This window comes from Hyla sarda, chromosome 2, assembly GCF_029499605.1.
Source record: "Hyla sarda isolate aHylSar1 chromosome 2, aHylSar1.hap1, whole genome shotgun sequence".
Lineage (NCBI taxonomy): Eukaryota > Metazoa > Chordata > Amphibia > Anura > Hylidae > Hyla > Hyla sarda.
Window position 1 is genome coordinate 63403940 of NC_079190.1, and position 25898 is coordinate 63429837.

Below are 25898 nucleotides of genomic sequence, written 5' to 3' on the forward strand. Positions count from 1 at the left end.
CCAGGTTCAGCAGGGCAGTCTCGGCAGAAGAAGCTCGGGCTGGTTCCTCGAAGACACTACGGACTTCAGCGAAGAAGGACTGGACTGTGGCTGTGGCAGGATCATTGCGGTCCCAGAGCGGTGTGGCCCAAGACAAGGCCTTTCCTGAAAGAAGGCTCACTACGAACGCCACCTTAGACCGTTCTGTAGGAAACAAGTCCGACAACATCTCCATATGCAGGGAACATTGAGACAGAAATCCACGGCAGAGTCTAGAGTCCCCATCAAATTTGTCCGGCAGGGACAAGCGGAGGCTAGGAGCGGCCACTCGCTGCGGAGGTGCAGGAGCTGGCGGAGGAGATGGTTGCTGTTGTAGCAGAGGCAGAAGTTGCTGTAACGTGGCGGTCAACTGCGACAGCTGCTGTCCTTGTTGGGCAATCTGCTGCAATTGCTGAGCGACCACCGTGGTAAGGTCAGCGAGACTTGGCAGCGGCACCTCAGCGGGATCCATGGCCGGATCTACTGACACGATTCGGCTTACAGGTAGTGGATCCTCTGTGTCAGCGAGGGATTGGCGTGGACCGTGCTGGTGGACCGGTTCTAAGAGGCTACTGGTGTTCACCAGAGCCCGCCGCAAAGCGGGATGGTCTTGCTGCGGCAGTAGCAACCAGGTCGTATCCACTAGCAACGGCTCAACCTCGCTGACTGCTGAGAAGGCGTGGGACAGAAGGACTAGGCAGAGGCAAGGTCAGACGTAGCAGAAGGTCGGGGCAGGCGGCAAGGTCCGTAGTCAAGATGGATAGCAGGAGTTCAGGTAACACAGGCTTTGGACAACACTAAACGCTTTCACTGGCACAAGGCAACAAGATCCGGCAAGGGAGTGCAGGGGCAGTGAGCAGATATAGCCTGGGAGCAGATGGAAGCCAATTAAGCTAATTGGGCCAGGCACCAATCATTGGTGCACTGGCCCTTTAAGTCTCAGAGAGCTGGCGCGCGCGCGCCCTAGAGAGCGGAGCCGCGCGCGCCAGCACATGACAGCAGGGGACCGGGACGGGTAAGTGACTTGGGATGCGATTCGCGAGCGGGCGCGTCCCGCTGTGCGAATCGCATCCCCGACGGCCATGTCAGTGCAGCGCTCCCGGTCAGCGGGACTGACCGGGGCGCTGCAGGGAGAGAGACGCCGTGAGCGCTCCGGGGAGGAGCAGGGACCCGGAGCGCTCGGCGTAACAAGGTGGCTTTTAGATGCCCTCAGTTATGGCCATATGTTCTAGTTTCAATGCCACAATCATACTGAAAATACTTCAGATATACTATATACCGCTGAACTTTGGGTAGTATAAACTAGGGATCGACCGATTATCGGTTTGGCCGATTTTATCGGCCGATATTCAAGATTTTTGACATTATCGTATCAGCAATTACCTTGCCGATATGCCAATAATGCCCCGCCTCCCCAGCCAGAGACCACCACTGCCGCTGCCCCATTGCCTCCCCCATCCCCGGTTTTATAATTACCTGTTCCCGGGGTCCATGCTACTTCTGGCTCCTGCAACGTCCTGCGGCGTCCTGCGTGCTGCGCAGCGCAATGACGAGTGATGTCCTCAACGCGTTGTAACCGTCAGTGCGCACAGTGACAGCTCAGGACGCCGCCGGAGCCAGAAGTAGCACGGACCCCGGGAAAAGGTAATTATAAAACCGGGGATGGGGGAGGCAATGGGGTAGCGGCGGTGGTGGTTGGGCTAGGGAGGACCCCAGGACAGGCAGGGGGAGAGAAGCGGGCGGCGGTCTCTGGCCCCGCAAAAGCCGCTGCAGTTCATTAATTTAAAGCGCCCGCTTTAAATCATTGATCTGCAGCGGCTTCTGCGGGGCCGGGGGGGGGGGGGGTTTGAGGGGGAAATGGCCGATAATTTATACCGGAATATCGGTATAAATTATTGGCTATCGGCCTGAAAGGTCACAGATTATCGGTCTCGGTATCGGCCCTAAAAAATCGATATCGTTCGATCCCTAGTATAAACCCAGTCTGTCAAATTTGATTCTGGCAAAGAAAGCCAAGCGCTGTACTCAGCTATTAAGCCATCCAAGTAGGGTTGCCACCTTGCTTGCAAAAAAAAATAAAATACTGACCATGCTAATTTGCATATTTAATTATATATGCATAACATCACAGGATACACATATGCGGGCGAAATTTTGGCCTATTCTGGCCCCATAGCTTTATTTTATTTTTGTTTTGACTTTTTGATTGCTTTTTTAATTAAATTTGGCAGTTGTAGTTAGTTACTAACTACAACTCCCAGCATGCCCTGATACAGCCTGTGGCTCAGCAGCTGCCCCAAACGAATACTACAACTCCCGGCATGTTGGACTATATAGTAGTATATAGTATAGGTGTGTTTCCCAACCAGGGGTGTCTCCAGCTGTTTCAAAACTACGACTCCCAGCATGGCCAGACAGCCAACGGGTGCTGCATGGAGGGGACAGGTTTACCAGGGTGTTCCGGGGCTGGTTCTAAGGAATCAGCTCGACGACTGTCCCAATGTGACCTGTTTCCTCCGGGTCTCGCAATGAGGCTGGGAGGGTCTAGAGCCGAGGTACTTCTGTGCCTCGGGGAGTGGTGACCCTGAGGTGCCAAAACTCACTGGGTGTTATAACTCACTGAGTGAACGCACTGAACCACACACTCTTCACCTTTGGCACTCACCTTTGGTATCCCGGCCTTCTGGCTAGGATCAGGGAAATTTTTATAGATCCGGCCGGATGACCGGGCAGTATATCTGCACTCGTCCACTTATTTATTTATTTTTTGTATGTCACTGTGCCACTTTTATGTATTTGTTTGTACACAGGATTTGTCAGGATGCGGTAGCCCTTCTGGCTGTCCCTCCTGGTGTTCTAGGGGAGGTGTGTGTGGCCATCAGGTTCCTCACCTCCCTGCAACCCCCGGGCATCTTGGCTTCGGTCGAGATGCCATCAGTATACGGCTCCTTGGCTGATACCCTGGTTAACACCTAGGTTGCAGCCAGGTACATTTGTGGCCCCTTAGTAGCTTTGGCGAAAAAGGGGCATTGAACCTGGATCCTTGCAGGTGCCTTTTGGCCCAGAGGTGAAGGGTAGGTATGTTGGGGGGCCTCTCTCCTGTTGGAGAAGGGCTTAGCAATAGACTGCATCCTTTGGTGTGACACGTTTGGTGTGGCACTTTTTTGTATAAAAAAATTATACAAGTTAATAAAGGTTTTCAGCCATGCTGGAGGAACTCTGTGATTACCCAACCCAGGAGCATGCATAGGGAGCAGAGGTCCCAAAGCTAAAGCAAAATGGCACTCCCTTATACAGTGCTTCTCAACCAGGGTGCCTCCAGTTATGCAACAGTTACATAGTTACATAGTTAGTATGGTTGAAAAAAGACAAACGTCCATCAAGTCCAACCAGGGAATTGAAGGGAAGGGTGTAAGGGGATAAAGGGAAGGGATGTAGTTTTATAATTCTGCAGTTGAAGGCACTCTGGTTGGGAAACACTGCACTAATGGCTCTTTCACACACTTGATAGGATGAGGAGCACCAAGAGTTTATTTGCCCCTTGTTCTTGTTCTTTGTTGGAGAGAAAGGTCAGATTTCGGAGCCGTTTTTCCCTTTTCTTGTTTTAGACTCTGTCTGGGCAATGGGCACAGGGCTCCTATTCTTCACATTTTCTCAATTTGTCACGTGGGCTACCATATTTCTATGGGGCATTATCCTCCTTCGACTGGTAAGGTGTCTGTTTTTGGCCCATCCTCTAAAATAACCAACTTAAGTCAAACTACACAGCAGGGAGCTATAGACTTCCCAGTAATTTGGTTCTTCTGATGGTAGAACGATAGGCACGTTATGAATGCTCACATATCTAAAGCTTTCTCCTCTGAGGGTTTCCATTTTGCAGGTTATAGTTATAATCTCAAAAACAGCCAGATATAAAGAAGTGACAGCAGGTGTAACTTTTAGTGTAATGAAGCCTTATAGAACATTCTGTAGACAGCAAACAGTTTGCCTAAAATTACATTTTCATTTTTGCTGCTTGGGAATGTCTAATTTTGGATTCATGAGTCACTTAGGATGAGTATGTATCAAAAAATGCTAGAAAGAAATGAAGGGCCCATATGTGGTATAAAAATTCCAACAAAAACAACATTATTCCATTACATTTTAACTAATTCTAAGGGGCAGATTCATCAAAACCTGTGCAGAGGAAAAGTTGACAAGTTGCCCATAGCAACCAATCAGATCGCTTCTTTTAGTTTTTAGAGGCCTTTTCCAAAATGAAAGAAGTGACCTTATTGGTTTCTATGGGCAACTGGTCAACTTTTCCTCTGCACAAGTTTTGATGAATCTCACTCTAGGTGTTTAGCTACACATTATCCCAGTTCTTAAAGATTACCTGTACTTTCTAAAAAAAAAAAAAAAAAAAAAAAATATGCATGGTTTTATTAGTTTAACCCTTGGTAATTAATAAGTGGCGACAAGGTGATTTTAGTGTTCTCAGTTGTGGTATTGGACTCCTTAGAGTTGGTGCAGAGCTATTTCTCATTCCTCCATTTCAGGGAGCAAGTAGTTAGGGCCACAGCAAGAAAAGGGTTAAATGACAAAAGGAGCCCTGGTTAAAGCAGTCCCCTGCTGAAAATGATGATGAGTAAAGGAAGTGGGGACCCTCTAAAGTACAGCTTGACCTTATTGGAAAAAGCAGCCTAGTTGAGGATGCATATACACAATCCAGGATTTCTCTTTTACATAAAACCTGTTAAACGCCACATCCACTTCCTGCGGACAGCAATTTGCAAGCAAAAAAGCCACCAAGTGGCAAAGGATTTAGGAAGTGAGACACCTAGTGGCCACGCTTCTTCTCTGGGGAAAGAACAATTTTTTGGTAAATGAAATGATTTGCTAAAATATTAGAAATCACATAAGCTATCAAATGTAGGCAGGTTGTTGAAATGACAGTGACTATTTAAAGGCTAGGCCTACAAAAGTCTTAATTTAGCTAGGACAATCATGGAAACCAGGCTACAAAATGGAAATTACTTATATATAAAAATCTTAACCCTTCCAGTACTTATCAGTTGCTGTATGCTCCACAGGAAGTTGTGTAGTTCTTTCCAGTCTGACCACAGTACTCTCTGCTGCCACCTCTGTCCGTGTCAGAAACTGTCCAGAGTAGAAGAAAATCCCCAAACAAACTTCTCCTGCTCTGGACAGTCCCTGACATGGACAGAGGTGGCAGCAGAGAGCACTGTGTCAGAGTGGAAATAACTACACAAATTCCTGGGGAGCAAACAGCAGCTGATAAGTCCTGGAAAGGTAAAGATTTTTATATTAAAGCATTTACAAATCTGTAGAACTTACTGGCACCAGCTGGTTTGAAAACATTTTATTTTCCATTGGATTACCCCTTTAAAGGGGTATTCCAGGCCAAAACTTTTTTTTTATATATCAACTGGCTTGTGAATTACTTCTATTAAAATATCTTAATCCTTCCAATAGTTATTAGCTTCTGAAGTTGAGTTGTTGTTTTCTGTCTAACTGCTTTCTGATGACTCACGTCCCAGGAGCTGCGCAGCTTCTATGGGGATATTTTCCCATCATGCACAGCTCCCGGGACGTGACATCATCATTGAGCAGTTAGACAGAAAACTTCAGAAGCTAATAACTATTGGAAGGATTAAGATTTTTTAATAGAAGTAATTTACAAATCTGTTTAACTTTCCGGAGCCAGTTGATATATATAAAAAAGTTTTTGCCTGGAATACCCCTTTAAGTAAACACCCGGTAGTGCACTCTCTCACTGGATTCATCAAGTGGCAATTCTAGGTGCATCTGAGGCTGCCCAGTTCGGGAGCTTCTTAGAAATCAGAACTTATGTAGATTTCGACTACAATTTACGTCTGTTAATTTGGTGTACGGGTGGTCATGCCCCCCATTTCACATAAAGCCATGCCTCTTTCCAAAGCAAGCCCCAAAAAAATATTGGATGATCTGTGGCAGACGCAGAGCTTAGTAAATCCTCCCTCAATGTGTTCTACCTTTACATGGCATTTCATACATTAATCGGAGGCGTTGGACACTATCTATAAATAACTGCGCACTGTAACACTTCTATACCATGGGAGTTATGCCATGTAATGCTGTTTGCACTATTCTGTCTCAGCTGAGATTTCACACATACAGGTATAAAGCTATGTATGTTTGCATATTTATTGGGTTAAAGAGCCTCTACAGCACTGCTGGCCTTGGCTTCACATTCTATTATTAATATTTATCACCCCTGTATCTATGTCATTGTCTATGCTTTACCACTGAATTAAAACAATGCAATAAGATTGACAGGAGTGTTCTTGGAGGATAAAATGGGATTAGAAAATGGACAAGTAATGACTATATGTGCCAAGTGAGCTCTGCAAACAAGCTTAGTAAAAGCTCCAGGGAACATACTGTAGGCAAACTCCTTCGTACAAAATAATGTTATGTCTTCATTGAATATAGCACAAAAATACAGTCATGGCCACAATACCTTTACAATTGTACTGACATAAAGTGTTAATGTGTCTAACATTGTATTTGTCTTAGAATAACACTCAACTTTCATGTGACCAATATACTGTATAATGACAACAAGTAGGCAGAACTACAAGTAGCATAGTGTCATATATACTGAAGGGGAAGTGACCTCCTTCATATTATGGGATAGCCATAAATAGTCTAGGAATCACTTCACCATTACTCAGGGGTGCAGCTATGGGGGTTCTGCAGGGGAATGCCCACTGTGTTTTTAAGGGAGGCGCTAAAAAGTAACCTGTCCAGGGTATTTTGGTCTCAATCTTTGCCCCGGGGAAGGAAAGACATACTCATCCTAACCCTTGCCTGGAATACCCCAACCCATACATTGTGCTCAGGATACCCGTTCTATTATCGGTACAATATCACCATGACAGACTGCAGAGGTTCTTTATCCTATACGTGAAATCTGATGTCATAAGGCTTGTCTTCTTTTGTGACAGGCCTAGTGCTGCTTATCAGGAACATGTAATCATATTAAGAGCAGACACAGGGCTGGTTATGCCTTGATCCTTTCTGTTATTCTTATTAATCAGCTAATCTCCCACTAATGGAAAGCTGAAAAAAAAAAAGAATTCCAGTCAATGAATGAACAATAAGCTTCAGTGAAATGAGTTCATGGCATTCAGTTATATGTGCCTGGCCTGACATAGGGGCATAATTGTCTTGTAGCTGGTTTACATGCCGTTTCAGGAGCCTTTTCAAGATGTACACATGAGCACAGAACTAGTTATTGTAAGTGACATCAGTTTTCCCTCTATCTCTAGGTTTCAGCTGCCCTTCAGCAAGTGGCTAGCTGTTATGATGTTTCATATACACACCAAAGAGAAAATCCTGCTCCTCTATGTGTCTATTATATACTTTAAGACATAGCAGCAGCATGGAGGACATTATAAAGTAATACTGAGCTGTGGAGTGAGATAGTACATTACAAGCATTAGCCTCATCTCAGTCTCTCTGCCTCTGTTTCTCTACTGCTGACTCCTACTTCTTCCTTTTCTCTTTCCAAAGATCTTTTGCAGTGAATTGAGAGTAAAAGATCATGACCATGACTTAGATCCTTATATCCTTAGGATAGTGAAAGACCTTCTATTGTTTCCACAGTGGCTTGTCTGTAGGGGAGCTTGTCTGGCAATAAAGTCCCCAAAGCCCGTGTGTTCTGCTGGTGTTCCTGTGGTTGAACCTCTAGTTCCAAAGGTTAAGCCATTTTATTTTAAAGAGTACCTCTCAGTAACTTGATAAATTTTATAATTCTCCCAGTTCACTGCCCCCATCATGATAAACCACCCTCTGCCTTTATTTTCTTATTATTTTTTTGTTTTCTACCTTGATGTTGCTCTGTATTTTCTGCTCAGCCTCAGGTTCAGGTTCACAGACTGGGAGGGGCGTTCCCCAGCAGACGTGACATCATCTCAAGCCTTACAGGGGAGAACTTCCTCCCTTACTCTGCAACCAACAGCAAACGGCAATTAAGTGTGAGAGGAGCTATGATTGGATGAGGCTGCACCCCACCCCCCCCCCGCCCCCTCAGCACTCCAGACTGCATTTCCTGTGTTTGGACTTCTGCCAGGCCAAAGTCTGTGAAAAGATGGGGGGAAATTTGCTCTGGACAAGTAGGGAGACACCTAGTGGCAGCTTTTTTAAACACAAACAAAACATAGAAAACTTCATTTTTTTTAAACAAAGTATATTAGAAAGATTTCTTATTTACCATAAAGAGTGCAATAGCAAAAATTTGTTTTAATGAGAGTTCCCATTTAAGTCCTGAAAACTTCTTTGAAATACTCAACATACCTCCTATAAAAAACAACATATAAAATTGTATTCCCCACTATGCAAACATAATCCATTAGCCTTTGTACAGTAAACCACAATAAATATTGTTAGTGCTCCTCAATTCTGGACTTTCCCTTTCCTACATACTTCTACTGTCCGGATGGCTCCTTTTCTTATCTATTCTTTGTCTACCTTCTAAGCCGCGGCCGTGCTCACGTTCTGATTCTATGTAAATAAGTAATCACTGAATAATTACTGATGTGGCTGCACACTCTCTACAAGACTCATCAAATATATATGTATATGTTGTACGCTTCTGCACGAGATGTGGCTACAACCATTTCCTTGACAACCATCACGCAATTCATCCAGTTATTTGATACCGTCATGTCATAATTGTTCTTGAACAGAATTTCCAGCTTATAAATTAGAGGTATTTTGTTTTTAGTGCAGCCATCAAATGCATCTTAACAGCAGAAGCAGAGGCCAAGAAATACATTATGGGTATAGAACAGAAAGAATATGCATCCAGACAAGACGCTGATAACAGGAGGAAGTCGGCTTTTACTTTTTGTTGTGCACGAGCCAAGGTAACGTAACATGGGGCACCAAACAACTCCAAAGAAATATGCAGAACACCACAGTATACCCAAATGCATCTTGATAATGGGTCTATACAAAGAAATATGCAGAACACCACAGTATACCCAAATGCATCTTGATAATGGGTCTTAATGTCCCCATACATCCAAGGTCCATAGATAAAAATGTAGATATAGGTATAAAATGGGTTCAAAATGTGCAAAAAGTTTAGCTACAAAGCACAAATATGCATATAAAGGAAATTCCAAACTACAACTTGCGCAGAGAGTGCAAGACTGGTGTCTGAGGGGGAACACATTCCCCAAGGCACGTTTTATTATCATTTCGGAAGTGAAGCTAGTGAAACATGCGTTGGGTCATGTGCTCCCTAGGTTAAGCTTACTTCCTGTTGTTATCTTGTTTTCTTGTGCATTTTCTTTTAATTTATTTATTCATGAAGTCATTATTGGCCTCCACTCCAAATGACCCTTCCTGGGCCGGCATTTGCCCCCCCCCCCCCCCCCCCCGTGTCACCGCTGAAAGCTGTGGCGGAGAAGAGAACCACCAGCTACAATAGGGGAAGGGGGAGGGGTAACTTGGTGGAATGCACAAATAATTGGGGAACAAAGTAGGTGAACTACTATGTGGGTGCAGAAAAAGGGGCCATAATATTGTATGGGGGGGCACAATGGGAGCCATAATATTGTGTGTGTACAATAAGTACTATTACTGTGTGCAAAATTATTAACCATTGGAGCAGTTTTGGTGAGGAAAATGTTGGTGCTGGAAAAGTGAGGAGCCAAAGCTGCTGTGTGAAAGCTGCAGTCTGGGTCACATATAGAAGAAAAGAGAAAGTTATTGTTCCTTGTATTGTGGTGTTATTTGGCCAATGTATGACTGTATTATGAAGAGTTTTTTTTTTTTTTTTATAATACGTGGCAAATTGTCCCAATCAGTTGCTACATCTCACAATACCTGATATATCTAAAACCCCTGCAGTTACACCCTTAATGGTCAGTAATAATGTTAACTATAATATTCAATAATTAATTAATGTGGGCCTAGCTACTCCATTGGATCTATATATTAAAGGGGTATTCCAGGCAAAAACTTTTTTTTATATATCAACTGGCTCCGGAAAGTTAAACAGATTTGTAAATTACTTCTATTAAAAAATCTTAATCCTTCCAATAGTTATTAGCTTCTGAAGTTGAGTTGCTGTTTTCTGTCTAACTGCTTTCTGATGACTCACGTCCCGGGAGCTGTCCAGCTCCTATGGGGATATTTTCCCATCATGCAAGGGATATTCTCCCATCAAGCACAGCTCCAGGAACGTGACATCATCATTGAGCAGTTAGACAGAAAACTTTAGAAGCTAATAACTATTGGAAGGATGATGATTTTTTAAGTAATTTGCAAATCTGTTTAACTTTCCATAGCCAGTTGATATATAAAAACAAGTTTTTGCCTGGAATACCCCTTTAAGTATACTCTCGTGATGTATCCTTAACAACTATTCTTTTAGTATTCTTCTCTTTATTTTGAAGAAGGGCTACATTGCATATTGTTTTCCCAGCCAAACAAGGCATAACCTATGAGACTGCATATGGCGCTCTCCTATAAGACAAACTTGTTGTCTTCGGACCCAAGAGGGACATGGATCAGATGACTGCCCTCTGTGTATACAGGAATTCTACCGCCAAGTCTGCTCACAAAAAGTTGACAAGGCCTACTGCCTATCACCGAAACCCCCCAATCCCATGCTTTCACAGACGTATCTTTATAATAGCTCATCATTAGGAGTAATAGGAGCCAGACCAGTCAGTAACCAAAGCAAAGGTCAATTTGGAAATGGGTTGTTTTCATGAGACAACCCCTTTGATTTAAACATGTTTTAGGGCATCAAAATTATCATAAGAAACTGTTCAATTGATGGAATTCTCGGTTGAAGTGTCGATTAATATCCTCTACTTGATAAGGCGACATATACATTTTATTCATTACGTCCATCATAGCTGAAGATAAAACAAAAACTTGCACCTTAAAGGGGTACTCCGCTGCTCAGCGTTTGGAACAAACTGTTACGAATGCTGGAACCGGCGCCAGGAGGTGGTGACATCATAGCCACACCCCCTCATGACGTCACACCCCGCCCCCTCAATGCAAGTCTTTGGGAGGGGGTGTGACGGCATGAGGGGGCAGGGCTATGATGTCACGAGCTCCCGACGCCGGCTCCAGCGTTCGGAACAGTTTGTTCCAAACGCCGAGCAGCGGAGTACCCCTTTAAGACAAGAATATGGACAAGAACACCAAGGAAAATGTTGTATTTTAGTTTACAATCCTGCTTGACCAAGTGAACAGACTAGTCAATGACCTAGTTATTTTTAGACCAACAAACTTTCAATTTCATCGCATACCTGTTTTCCATCCAGAGTGTAGAGACGCTTCACCACCCCCGAATCCAATTTTATAGCATCGGTTATATCGGTGAGAACTTGCTCGAAGGAATGGGCTGTTTTCTTGTTCAGGAGAATCCGGACGGCTTTGCGAGGTTTCACGCCGCTCCTGATGATTGTGACAAGCTTTGGCCTTATGAAATCTTTGCCCTCTCTTCCCTCCGAGGTGCTAGCTTTAGGGGTAGCCAGAGGTTGCACTGCGCGAGGGCTACCGGTTGTCTTCACATTCACAGACCAGTTGGGGTTTACATTCTTTGTATACTCCAGTTTTTTAAATGGCTCAATAGATCCACACACATAACTTTCGCCTAAAAGAAAAACAATACCAAAAAAAACCTTGGTTACTTCAGGACGACACCGACACATCCCATACAAACCACAGAATGAGTAGGGAATGAATCTGCATATCAGTTGTATTTAGTGGGCTCCAACCTAGCTCACTGCCCTATTCACTTGTGTTTGGTATGGCTAGGTACAATAGGGGTGTATGAAACAGGGAAAGCATTATGTCCACAGGCTCATGTATGCTAAAAGAGTGTATATTCAGCATTATGTTTGGCTGGCATTGAACGATATATCTCTTACTTCAAAGAAATTATCCAGGAATTGAAAAGCATAGCTAATTTCTTCTAACAACAGCACCACATCTGTCCTCAGGTTGTGTGTGGTATTACAACATGGCTCCATTTACTTCAATGGAACTGAGCTGCAATACCACGCACAGCCTGAGTAGCGCAAGTTGGTATGGTATACATTATGCATCGATTTATACAATACAGCTGGCATCAATAAGTAGAGATGCTATGTATCACTCTACATACCGTGTTTTTCGCCGTATAAGACGCACTTTTTCTTCTCCAAAACTGGGAGAGGGGAATGTTGGTGCGTCTTATACGGCAAATACACATTAAAACCGGCGGTCCCTGCGGCCATCAATGGCCGGGACCCGCGGCCCTGTATTAACCCTTCAGACGCGGCAATCAAAGCTGACGGCCGCATCTGAAGCGAAAGTGACACTAACCCGGCTGCTCAGTCGCGCTGTTCGGGACCACTGCGGTGAAATTGTCGCGTCCCGAACAGCTTACAGGACACCGGGAGGGACCTTACCTGCCTCCTCGGTGTCTGCTCCATGCCGGGATCCCCTGCATGGCTGGCGCTCTTCTTCGTCGTCATCACGTCGTCGCGCATGCCGTCCCGTCATCCAATAGGAGCGGAAGTGCATAGCGGTGTGCATAGCGGCGTGCGTAGCGGCGTGCGTAGCGACATGATGGCGGCGATGGAGAGCGAGAATACCGGGCAGCAGAGACGTTCCGGAGCGACGGGGACACCCCGGGGAGGCGGTTACAGCGATGGAGGGCGACATCCAGGGCAGCGGTGACGGGTCTGGAGCAGCGGGGACACGTGAGTATTACCTCCTATACCAGTGGTCTTCAACCTGCGGACCTCCAGATGTTGCAAAACTACAACTCCCAGCATGCCTGGACAGCCAACGGCTGTCCGGGCATGCTGGGAGTTGTAGTTTTGCAACATCCGAAGGTCCGCAGGTTGAAGATCACTGTCCTATACTTTACATTGTATTTGGTTCAGAATCTTTATTTTCTAGATTTCTATGCTTTAAAATTGGGTGCGTCTGATATGCCGCAGCGACTTATATGATGAAAAATACGGTACCTTCTTACACGGCCAGGCACTCTGCATTCGACCCATAGAGTGGTACCCTGCAGGCTGTAAAAAAGCTTCTGCGGGGTAAAAAAATTGGCATTTCCACACAATTTTTTCTACACAATTGGCATTTCTGGCATTTTTTGGGGTCAAATTTGGCTCACAGCATTTGCACCAGAATTCAACTGGTGCACAATAAATCTCTTGCAGAGTCATCTATTCCCAGAAAGAGCACCACTCTTGTCCATAGGCCGCATCTAGTAATGCACTTTAGCCTCATGTATTTGGTTAAGAGAGACTGCTCTTGACTCGTTATTGTCTTTTCTATTTTTATATTGTTTGTATCTTAAATATCCTGATGAAAACAATAAATAAAACAGTTATATAAAAAAGAATGGAGCTGTTTCTGAAGACGTCCATCTTTCTCGGCTCAGACAGCCCCAGTGTCAAATGACATTTAGGACACTAGTCTAAGAATTAAAATCTGTACAAAGTTTAATTTGCCTTATTAATCCTTTGGATTATTTTACATTCTGGAAGCCGGATTGTTCCTAGTTCACTCGCCTTGTAATCAGCTACTCTGCACTATCCGACCAAAGCCTTATTCACATTATAGGAAATTTATGATCAGCTACAGACAGATTTACTGCAGACAGTGTTAACAGTCATGTGCCGTTCTTCCCTAAAAAAGTTGTGTCTAGCGGATCAGGCATTATTTTACAAGGTGCAGATTTAAAAGGATACTCCGGTGGAAAACTTTTTTTTTTTTTTTTAATCAACTGGTGGCAGAAAGTAAAACAGATTTGTAAATGACTTGTATTAAAAAATCTTAATCCTTCCAATACTTAGTTGCTGAATACTACAGAGGAAATTATTTTCTTTTTGGAACACAGAGCTCTCTGCTGAATCACAAGCACAGTTCTCTCTGCTGACATCTCTGTCCATTTTAAGAACTGTCCAGAGTAGGCGAAAATCCCCATAGCAAACATATGTTTCTCTGGACAGTTCCTAAAATGGACAGAGATGTCAGCAGAGAGCACTGTGCTCGTGATGTCAGCAGAGAGCTCTGTGTTCTAAAAAGAAAAGACTTTCCTCTGTAGTATTCAGTAGCTAATAAGTACTGGAAGGATTAAGATTTTTTAATAGAAGTAATTTACAAATCTGTTTAACTTTCTGGCACCAGTTGATTTAATAAAAAAAAAAATTCCACCTGAGTACCCTTTTAAATCCACAGAATAATGGAAAAGTAATCTAATGACATCATTTAAAAAAAAAAAAAAAAAAAACATAAAAGTTTGAAAAGATTTTGCTAAAAGTTAACTAACAGTATCCAGAGTGTAAGGACAATGTTACACACAGTCAAGCATCAATAAAGCATACCTGTCAGATCCCCCCCGAAAAAATAAAAACTGTTATTTGTTACTCAGTATCTCATCCTGATCATGTACATGTAATTTTTATGTCTCTATCATCCATATTTCACTAAAAAATAGGATAAGATAAAGATAAAAATAGGATATTACAGCTGATTCCTAGACTAGTGTCTTTTTCATTTTTCATCTTTTTTCATCTTTCCTCTCTGGATTTATGCACACAGACAAACAATGATTATTGGAGATTGCCTGTACTCTACCACCAAAGACAATATGGTGAGTGTACCCCCCGATCTCTGTGCAGCACCCGGCATTCGGTTAAACACTGGGTGCGGGCAGCACGTCACTTTCCTCTCAATACAATTCAAGGCGAACTTACCTTGAGGGGGTGTGACGTGACATCAGGAGGGGGAGTGGCCATGACATCACGACCCCCGACGCCCACTCCAAGCGTTCGGAACAAAATGTTCCGAACGCTGGGGTGGCGGAGTACCCCCTTAAGATGATCACCAAAAATTGCATTGAAAAGTGGTCTTTCAAGTGGTCTTCTCAAAGAAAATAGATACTTTTGCATTATGTATGATGGACTTAAAATCTGTCACTCAAAATCTTAATAAGGAGGTGGTCTTCTCAGAGAGATGGTCTTTTGAAGAGATGTCAGGATAGTTGATAATGTTGACAAATAACGAGAGTATATCAAGTTCAACCTATAACCCTACAGAAGAGGTCTCTAAAACTGAGGACCTAGATTTTGCAAAACTTCAACTCCCAGCCGTTGGCTGTCCGGGCATGCTAGGAGTTGTAGTTTTGCAACATCCGGCAGTCCATAGTTTGGAGAACACTGCACTACAATGTTGATCCAGATGAAGGCAACAACAAATAAGCCTATTGAGGATGGTGCCAATTGCCCATATTGGGGGGAAAAATTCTGACATTTATATTCTGTAGACCATTTTTAACCCATCTTTGTAGATAGCAGAGTAAATAAGAGCGAAGCCCAACTTGACTAAGTCATTAAGTTGACTATGGCAGCAGCTCATATTCTAGACAGCAATAGCCAAGGTCTCATGACTGGAGATCAGAAAGATATGAAAGTGGGTCATTGCCATGGGTGGAGATGCCGGAGTTGTCTACTTGTTTGATGTCAGAGGAGCTGGCTCTGATATGATAAATATTCATTTATGAGACAGAAATTCATGCCCACATGAAGCATCTGTAACTTAGTGCGCTCTCCAGGGACATGGCCAGTCCTCATCAAGCATTTGTAAGGAAATCAGACCGTGCCAACACAGACGTGGAGAGTGGGGTAAAGCTCCAAAGAGCAGGGTGGTTTGTTTTTCCACTTTTTCTTCTTATCGAATCCTAATACCAGGCAAAAGTTGCCCACCCATAAGGACAACTCACGTGCCAAATTTGGTTTCAATCGGACAATATGTTCTGTCTCCACTACAAGCTTAATATTTTACAAGAGAAATTGTGTGGAAAATCGTTCTTGACCTTTTTTGTCAAACTTTGGGCAAGATTTGTCCGGATAAGACAGTAGAAAGAATTCAGCAATGACGTTCCTCACGACCACATACAGTACTCTCTCGTGGACACCTTTTACAGTCCTTCTCACTGTATCGCATGGGTATTTAGTGTAGTGTAAGACCACCTTGGCATTGTGTTATCAGGTGGGAAAGCTTGTCTATGAGTTGTTTGCAACATATGAGGGACTAAGATAGTGACATCTGGATTATCCCAGGTAATCATTTTAGTATAATCCTTAGCTTCAAAACTGAGAGTAGGTAGACTTTCGATTCCAGCACGCCCGATGTAGGAGGCAGCGGCGGTGTGCTCCCGCTCCCCCCGACATGTACCTGCATAGTTCCTGCCTCACACTGCTTTCCGGGTGTCCCGCTGGCTGCACAGTGCTCCTGCGATCCTGCAGGAATGGGTCGCTTTCAGCAGCGAGGCGGTGTGTCGCCTCACAGCCGCTGACAGAATCTTCACAAGCGTAGCACATCCAAGATGGCAGCCGCCCCTGCTGTCCCTCAGCTGCATCCTTCGGCCCAGCATGCTGACAGGCCCCAGCAAGCAGGAGCTAGCACAGCAGCAACTCCGCAGCCACTGCCACCAGGGACTGATATGGAGGTGAGCCACCCTGCCCTCTCCACAGAAGACACTGCATCTGTCCTTTTCTCTCAGGATGAGACTGTACCCTCACCCTCCCATGACGGCCAAGCTCTCTCAGGGGAGGTTAGACATATTGATTATCAGCTCATTGCTGAGAAGGTTGCATAGCGCATGACTCCTACTGTGCAACACATTGTGGAAGAGGTTTTGAAAGCTACCCTTCAAAATCTGCAATTGGATGTTTCCTCCAACTGCTTACAGGAAGTGAAACAGCGGGTGTCACACTTGGAAGACACTGATACTGATGTACTGCAACACTTATGCCGTAGTGAGGCATAGCTTCTAAGGGTGTCTGAAAAATTGAAGGACCTGGAGAACAGGTCGAGACGCAATAATCTTCATATAGTGGGGGTGAAGGAGTCGTGGCGCCCCCTGATCTACAACGCTTCTGCGAGCGTGACATTCCGAAAGCCCTTGGCTTGAGTCAGCCATACTGTGTCAAAAGAGCCTACCGCATAGGCTAGGCCCCTGCCTCCTCTCAAGATCTCCTGGCAGCTTTGGGGAAGTCATCCTCCGCTTCCTGGACTTCAATGACAAAGCGGAGGTTCTCCAGGCCTACCGGTGCTTATCTCAACCGTTGATACTCCATGGCATGCTCCTATTTCTTTTTGAGGGCTACTCGGCGGAAGTTCCATTTGCACATCACTTTTCAAGGCCAATTATCGTTTTCCGCTTCAATATCCAGCAATCCTGAGGGTGCTACATCCTGACTGCAACATCTGTTTCCAAGACTCCTGAGGCAGCAGCATCATCCCTGGACCATCTTCTTCTTCTTCTTTGCAATGCTCCTCTCGACGCACAGGCTGCAGATCCCACTCTCCCAGAGAGGCCAGTTGCTCCATATGTGCTCCAAAGACCTCTGCCTACTCTCCTGCTTCCAGAGACCTCCCGCAAGAGGCTCTGCTCCCCGCGACGGGGTTATGGCAGAGACCGTCATTCATCTCCTGACTGATATTCCTTTCTACGGATGTCCTGGTAGGACTTATCCAGATTTTCCCCCTTGCTCTCGGAGCTGCTGACTCTACTCAGGTCGTATGGTTTGTTGTGATTCCTGTGACCTCTCTCTCCTCCCCTTTTTGTTTTTTTCCCCAGTTTTTTTTATCCAGCTGACTTTTTTTACCCCATCCCTACAGACACTTCATTATGTGCCTTGGTAGTTTTTACATGGCGCTCAAGACGCCCTAGTGGGCATTGCCGGGGATCAGAGAGTGGAGCCACTGTCTACTTTTTATGGACGGCTGTTTACTCTCTCTCCCCCTATGTCGCCCGAAAAAAGGAAGTCCCTTACCCACATAAACGGAGGTTATTTTTATGCTTTCTGAAGAAATTACGCCCAGATATAGTTTTATTACAGGAAACACATTTGTCAGACTCTTTTCCGGAAGCAGCAGCAATGGGTGGGACATGTCTACGGCTCTTCTGCTAAGGATGGTAGAGCGGGGGTCCTTACACTCATCCACAAGTCCTTTCCTTTTACTTTTGTAGCCCATGCCACTGACACTAAAAACAGACTGTCGCATCTCATATTGGACCATAATGGGGAACTACTCAGTATTTATAATATCTATGCACCTAATGGGGACAACAAGACATTTTTAAGGGACTTAGCAGACAGGATTCAGGTGGAAACCACATCTGGAAAATATTGGGGGCGACTATAAGTTTTGGACCCTTTATTTGACAGGAAGAGCTCATCTCTCACCCCGTTGCCTGTTAGATCTAGGGACTGTGTGATTCCCTCATTTATTGAACAACTAGGCCTTCAAGATGCCTGGCAATTGTGTCATCCTGATGACCGTGAGTTTACCCACTATTCCAATGTCCATGGTTCGTAGTTGCGAATAGATTATTTCTTCCTTAGTTCTGGCCTTGGCCATCGGGTATGAGTTGTGGACATTGGAGAACTGGCACTCTTGGACCATGCCCCGGTTACATTTGTGCTTTAACATTCCTTCCCCAAGGGGACTGATATTCTGTGGAGATTCCCCTCGCTCTTGACCAGAGATGACTCTTTTGTTGACCAACTTAGGGCGTGGTGGCTTGAATATTCTGCCCAAAATGTTGAGCATAAATCTAACCCGACACTGTTCTGGGAAGCTTGGAAGGCGGTAATGCATGGTAGGTTAATAGCTCATATGTCTGCCCTATAGCGCAAATCTCTTGCCCAATTTACTTTAGCTAGTGACAAACTGAGGGAAGCGTATGCCTGTTTCTTGCATTCCCCAACTTATGCGAACAGGAAGGAGTGGAAAGCTACTAGGTCTCATTTCGAATTATGGCTTGATCACCGAGAACGTCTCAGGCGGTCCCAATTCGAGGTAAACCTATTTTATTTTGGTAATAAGGCGCGCCTAACGAAAAGGCGATACCCACCGTCCCACACCATGACACTGAAAGATGCCTCAGATGCACCTTCTGATCTCTCCGCCAGCAAACAGTAAATGCTCAAGTTTCCAAAATGGGGTCACATGTGGGGGGGGTCCACTGTTCTGGCACCATGCAGGCTTTGTAAACGCACACGGCCCCCGACTTCTATTCCAACCAAATTCTCTCTCCAAAAGCTCAATGGTGCTCCTTCTCTTCTGAGCATTGCAGTTCACCCCCAGAGCACTTTACATCCACATATGGGGTATTTCCATACTCAGAAGAAATGGGGTTACAAATTTTGGTGGGATTTTTCTCCTATTGCCCCTTGTGAAAATGCATTTTAGTGAAAAAATTTTTCATTTTCATGTCCAAATTTAGCGGAAATTTGTCAAATATCTGTGGTGTATAAAGGCTCACTGTACCCCTTGTTATGTTCATTGAGGGGTGTAGTTTCCAAAATATTATGCCATGTGCTATGTGTTTTTTTTTTTTTTTTTTGCCGTTATGGCACCATAGGGGCTTCCTAAATGTGACATGCCCCCCAAAAACCATTTCAGCTAAATTTGATTTCCAAAAGCCAAATGTGACTCCTTCTCTTCTGAACATTGTAGTGCGTCCGCAGTGCACTTGACGTCCACACATGGGGTATTTCTATACTCAGAATAGATGGGGTTACAAATATGGGGGGGGGGGCATTTTCTCCTATTACTTGTAAAAATGTAAAATTTGGGGAAAAAACAGCATTTTAGTGAAAAAAAAATTCATTTGCACATCCAACTTTTAACGAAAAGTTGTCAAACACCTGTGGGGTGTTAAGGCTCACTGTACTCCTTGTTACATTCCTTGAGGGGTGTAGTTTCCAAAATTGTATGCCATGTTGGTCCTAAATGCTACATGCCCCCCAAAAACAATTTCAGAAAAACTCACTCTCCAAAATCCCATTGTCGCTCCTTCCCTTCTGAGCCCTCTACTGCGTCCGCAGAACACTTTACATACACATATGAGGTATTTCCTTACTCAAGAGAAATTGGGTTACAAATGTTGGGGGGATTTCTCTCCTTTTACCCCTTATAAAAATAAAAAAACTGGGTCTACAAGAACATCATTTTCTCCTTCACTTTACTGCTATTCCTAGGAAACACCTAAAGGGTTAACACACTTTCTGAATGTCATTTTGAATACTTTGAGGGGTTCAGATTTTCTAATGGGGTAATTTATGGGGTATTTCTAATATGAAGGCCCTTCAAATCCACTTCAAAACTGAAATAGTCCCTAAAAAATTCCGATTTTGAAAATTTTAGGAAATATTGGAAAATTGCTGCTGAACTTTAAAGCCCTCTGATGTCTTCCAAAAGTAAAAATATGTAAAATTTATGATGCAAACATAAAGTAGACATATTGTATATGTGAATCAATATATAATGTATTTGGTATGTCTATTTTCCTTACAAGCAGAGAGCTTCAAAGTAAAAAAATAAAATAAAATAAGCAAGATTTTCAAATTATGACATTTTAGAATTTTTCACCAACAAATTATGCAAGTATCGACGAAAATATACCACTATGTTAAAGTAGAATATGTCACGAGAAAACAAACACGGAATGAAATTCATAAGTAAAAGCATCCCAGAGTTATTCATGCTTAAAGTGACAGTGGTCAGATGTGCAAAAAAAAATGCTCTGGTCCTTAAGGTGAAAATGGTCTTGGTCCTTAAGGGGTTAAAATAGACCCAGACACTCTCTTTTCCTCTTGGTCCTCCTGTATACCGGATGATGACATTTCTGAATGTATTCTTAGGGGTTGGGACATAATTCGCCGTTGTATCGTTAATGAACGATGGCGTGAAACATACTTCAAGCATAAGGCACTCTATGGGTTCAATTTCCTACTGTCCCCTGACTTTCCTGACAGGATTACGGCCTGCCCGAAATGTTCTACCCCCACTGACAAACCTATGGCACGGTGTCTGGACCTGCTCCTTTACAGCAGCATATTGGGAAATGATTCTATCCTTTATCAAGGACACGTGGAATTTGACTTTACCTTGTACTCCTAAAGCACTGCTTTCCCATCAATTCAGACCCCCGGACGGTGATCCGACAGTTCTGCCCCGGGTTCCTCCTCTAGTACATATAGCTCATGTAGCGCTACGTTGCCTGTTCACCTCCTGATTGTCCGCCACCACCCCGACGTTAGCAATGGTTATAACACAGTTAAAACTGTACTGTAGAGTAGACAGACTTTATACTGAGCATCATATAAATACACAAACCGACTAGTTCTTTGAGAAATGGAAGGTCTTTATTATTTCACATTACACCCCAGCAGAAATTGCAGACATTGTTTGACCATTTACCTCAACAGAATGGTACTGCCTGGGAGCCCTGGGCGACACATTAGGTGCCTTGCGCTTACCCCCTTCGCATTTTCGTGGTCCCCTCTCCAGTTCTTTTTTTTGTTCTTATTTATGTTTTCTGTCTATATGAAAATGCGAATAAAATGTGTTTAAAAAAAAAACTGAGAGTATGCGCATATCCTATGTGAAACATAAAGCTTGTAGTGAAGACAGAAGATATTGTCCAATCGGAACCACATTTTGCACGTGAGTTGCCCTTATGGGTGGGCAATTTTTGCCGGGTATTAGAATTCGATCAGAGAACAAAGTGGAAAAACGAGCTACCCTACCAGACAACCCCTTTAAAGGGAACCTGTTATCATTTTCAGCAGTGGCAGTGGCGGCGTCCAGAACACGGAAGCTTGGAGCTTCTGTGTTCGTGACGTCATGCTACTCCCCCTCCATTAATGTCTATGGGAGGGGGCATGACGGCTAGTATGTAGCCATCACACATCCCCCCATAGACATGAGTGGAGGTGGCGTGGTGGCTGTAGTTGCCAGTCATCTGGCACGGAGCAGAGTTCGCTCCGTGCACCGGATGACTGGGGTGCCACAGCAGAGAACACGGGGCTCCTAAGCGGCAGGACCCCCCACGATTAGACATCTTATTCCCTATCCTTTAATCCATGAGTTATCAGGGTAATTCCCAGTGATAGATCTCTCCTTGTTTGGGTATAGGCAGAGATGTATCCAGTGTCGGACTGGGTCACTGGGGGACCTTACGATCCTCAGGCAAAAGGAATGTTTGTGCATTTTGAGCAAAATCACTCATTGCAAAATGCTGCGATTTTGTACAAAAAAGGAAAAAGTCAGAAATGTCTCAGCAGTCCTCTAGCTGTTCAGCTTCACACAACCCATAAAACAGCATTGAAACAGTTAAACAGTCATTGAGTTGACTTTGGCAGAAGCCCATATTTTAGAAAGCGATAGCCAATGTCTCTTGACCGGAGATCAGACAGATATGAAAGTGGGCCATAAGGGTGGAGAGGTTGCAGCTGCCTAGTTGTTTGATGTTTAGGGTGTAATGGTGCCAGAGGAGCCTGCTTTGGTATGAAAGTATTCATTGATTAAACATTTGTAAATTACTTTTATTTAAAAATCTTAAGCCTTCCAGCACTTATCACTCAGTTGCTGTATACTACAGAGGAAGTTGTGTAGTTCTTTTCAGTGTGACCACAGTGCTCTGCAGTGTTGGATCCAGAGTCTAGTCTCAGGAGGGGCACTATCAGGATATGTTCACAATGTCCACACGGAAAATCTCTGTGTGGACATTCCCGCTGACAGCGGAGCCCCAGCAGCAAATGATGGCGGACCACTCAGAAATGTGCAGTCTCATAGAAGTCAATGCATTTCTGTGCCGAGAACGCAGAAAGGATAGACATGTCCACTCTTTCTGTCAACACCAAAATTTGAATTTCCACACCGGATGTTTTCGGCAAGGAAATTCTGCTATTTGAATTCTTCTTTATGTACATTCATACTGTACATACATCTATCTCTCTCACACACACACACACACACACACACACACATATATCTATCATACATACACACATCTATCATACATACATCTATCATGCACACACATCTATCATACACACATCTATCATACATCAATCAGACACAAATCTATCATACATCTATCATACACACATCTATCATACATCAATCATACACAAATCTATAATACATCTATCATACACACATCTATCATACATCAATCATGCACAAATCTATCATACATCTTTCACACACACACCTAACACATGTATCATACATACATCACTCATACCCCCCCCCCCCCCCTCTGCTCTGCTTTTGCGCACAGCTGTACTGTTGGTATGTAGCGGGGGCAGGGAGCCATGCCAGCATTAAAAGAGTTTAAAAAAATGTGCTGTCAGTGATCGCCCCCTTGGGCAGCGCCCAGGGGCCCGACCTGTGAACCAGAGCTGCTGAAGCTGCAGCACATAATTTAGTGACAGAGGGGGCCCTAGTGGAAGGGACAATTGCCCTGTTTACTTCAACCCCCCCTCCCCTTGAATCCACCACTGAACCTCGGTCCATATCAGGTACTGCCCAGAGTAGGAGAGGTTCGTTATGGTGATTTGCTCATGCTCTGGACAGTTCCTGACATGGACAGAGGTGTCAGCAAAGAGCACTTTGATCAGCCTGGAAAGAACTAGACAACTTCCTCTGTAGTATACAGCAGCTGATTAGTATTGGAAGGAATAAGATTTTCAAATAGAAGTAATTTACAAATCTGTTTAACTTTCTGATACCAGCAGATTTGAAAGAAAAAAAATTCCCTCCGGAGTACCTCTTTAACTACATTTGAAAATAAAAGGAGGAATGGTCTAAGGCAATGATTCCCTACCAGTGTGTCTCTAATTGTTGCAAAACTACAACTCCAAACATGTCCGGACAGCCTTTAGCTATGGAGTTGTAGTTTTGCAACAGCTGGAGGCACCCTGGTTGGCAAACACTGCCTTAGACCCATCCTCCTTTTATTTTCTAATGTAGTTAAAGGGGTACTCCGGTGAAAACCTTTTTTCTTTTAAATCAACTGGTGGCAGAAAGTTAAACATATTTGTAAATTACTTCTATTAAAAAATCTTAATCTTTCCTGTACTTATTAGCTGCTGAATACTACAGAGCAAATCCTTTTCTTTTTGGAATGCTCTCTGATGACATCACGACCACAGTTCTCTCTGCTGACGTTATTATAATAATAATAACGCTTTATTTATTGTTGTCCTTAGTGGGATTTTAACCCAATTCCCCAGCACTGCAAGGCAGCAGTGCTAACCACTGAGCCACCATGCTGCCCTTAGCATACATCTGCTATGCATGATTGCTAAAATGGACAGAGATGTCAGCAGAGAGCACTGTGTTCGTGATGTCATCAGTGTTCCAAAAAGAAAGGAATTTCCTCTGTAGCATTCAGCAGCCAATAAGTACTGAAAGGATTAAGATTTTTTAATAGAAGTAATTTACAAATATGTTTAACTTTCTGCCACCAGTTGATTTAAAAGAAAAAAGGTTTTCACCGGAGTACCCCTTTAAAGGTGTACTCCAGAGGAAAAAAGGAATATTAGCAGATTCCATGCTCACCATTCCACCAGGTGAAGTTATGCTATCTAGCCATAGCCTCAAATCTGTGGAAGTCACGAGAGAGCCAAGAAATCTTGTCAAGGGTCCCCTATTCTCTAAACAGGGACAGGACCCACACCATTATGGCATTACCTGAGGGTATGGTATAAATGAAAACATTATTGTGTTAAAGTTGACATTCTAGTCAATTGCTATATTGCGCTTTCTATTGCATAGGTTGAGTTGTATGTATTTTAGCAATCCCTCCAATGCTTTACATCATCTTTGCAGCCATGTACAATCGCCTGATCATTTTCCAGTTATTTAGACACCAACTACAACTGCTAGTTGTTATATTCGGCACAAATCTAATCAGAGAATGCAGATCAGATGGGGGAATTCTACTTTACTGCACAATCTCGGCATCAGGCGGTTCAATGGGTTAAATTTGGCAGTCACTTTTTTCCAGCTAAAGTACAAGGGATGCGGATTGTGGCTATGATGGTGACTGTAGCATGGGACGAGACTGTTATATTTTATCTTCAGTCTGGCATGACTTTAAAGAGTACCTGTCACCAAACTAAACTTTTAATATATTTTCCTTATGTAATTATAAGACACTTTGCTATTTACTTGCTGTTAAAATTCTCAACCTTTATATGTTACATAGTAACATAGTAACCTAGTTCATACGGTTGAAAAAAAAAAACAGAGTCCATCTAGTTCAACCTATATCCCTAATGAGTCCCTACTGAGTTGATCCCGAGGAAGGCAAAAAACCCTCATACTAGAGGTAAAAATTTCTTCCTGACTCCAAATATGGCATCAGAATACAACCCTGGATCAACGTTCTGTCCCTATAAGGCTAAGTTTCCACTTGTTTTTTTTTCTGGCAGTTTTTGTATATCTGCCACTGCAGTTTTTGAGCCAAAGCCAGAAGTGTATTCAAAAGGAATAGGACATATAAAGGAAGGACTTAGGCTGGGTCCACACTACGTTTTGTCCCATACGGGAGCGCATACGGCAGGAGGGAGCTAAAAGCTCGCGCTCCCGTATGTAACCGTATGTGCTCCCGTATGTCATTCATTTCAATGAGCCGACCGGAGTGAAACGTTCGGACCGGTCGGCTCATTTTTGCGCCGTATGCGCTTTTACAACCGGACCTAAAACCGTGGTTGACCACGGTTTTAGGTCCGGTTGTAAAAGCGCATACGGCGCAAAAATGAGCCGACCGGACCGAACGTTTCACTCCGGTCGGCTCATTGAAATGAATGACATACGGGAGCGCATACGGTTACATACGGGAGCGCGAGCTTTTAGCTCCCTCCTGCCGTATGCGCTCCCGTATGGGACAAAACGTAGTGTGGACCCAGCCTTACACTTCTCCTCCCTTATGGATCCACTTCTGACTTTGGCTCAAAAACTGCAGTGGCAGTATTCCAAAAACTGCCAGAAAA

At 43.9% G+C, this 25898-nt stretch overlaps 1 protein-coding gene across 4 annotated transcripts in view; it reads right to left on the reverse strand.

The window, feature by feature from the left end:
* DCLK1 (doublecortin like kinase 1) overlaps window positions 1–25898 on the reverse strand; it is a 408196-nt gene that overhangs the window by 302079 nt on the left and 80219 nt on the right. For all 4 annotated transcript variants that reach the window (XM_056561920.1, XM_056561919.1, XM_056561918.1 and 1 more), the window contains exon 3: window positions 11340–11686. In XM_056561920.1, coding sequence (XP_056417895.1) covers window positions 11340–11686 — 347 coding nt within the window. The remainder of the gene's footprint in view (window positions 1–11339; window positions 11687–25898) is intronic.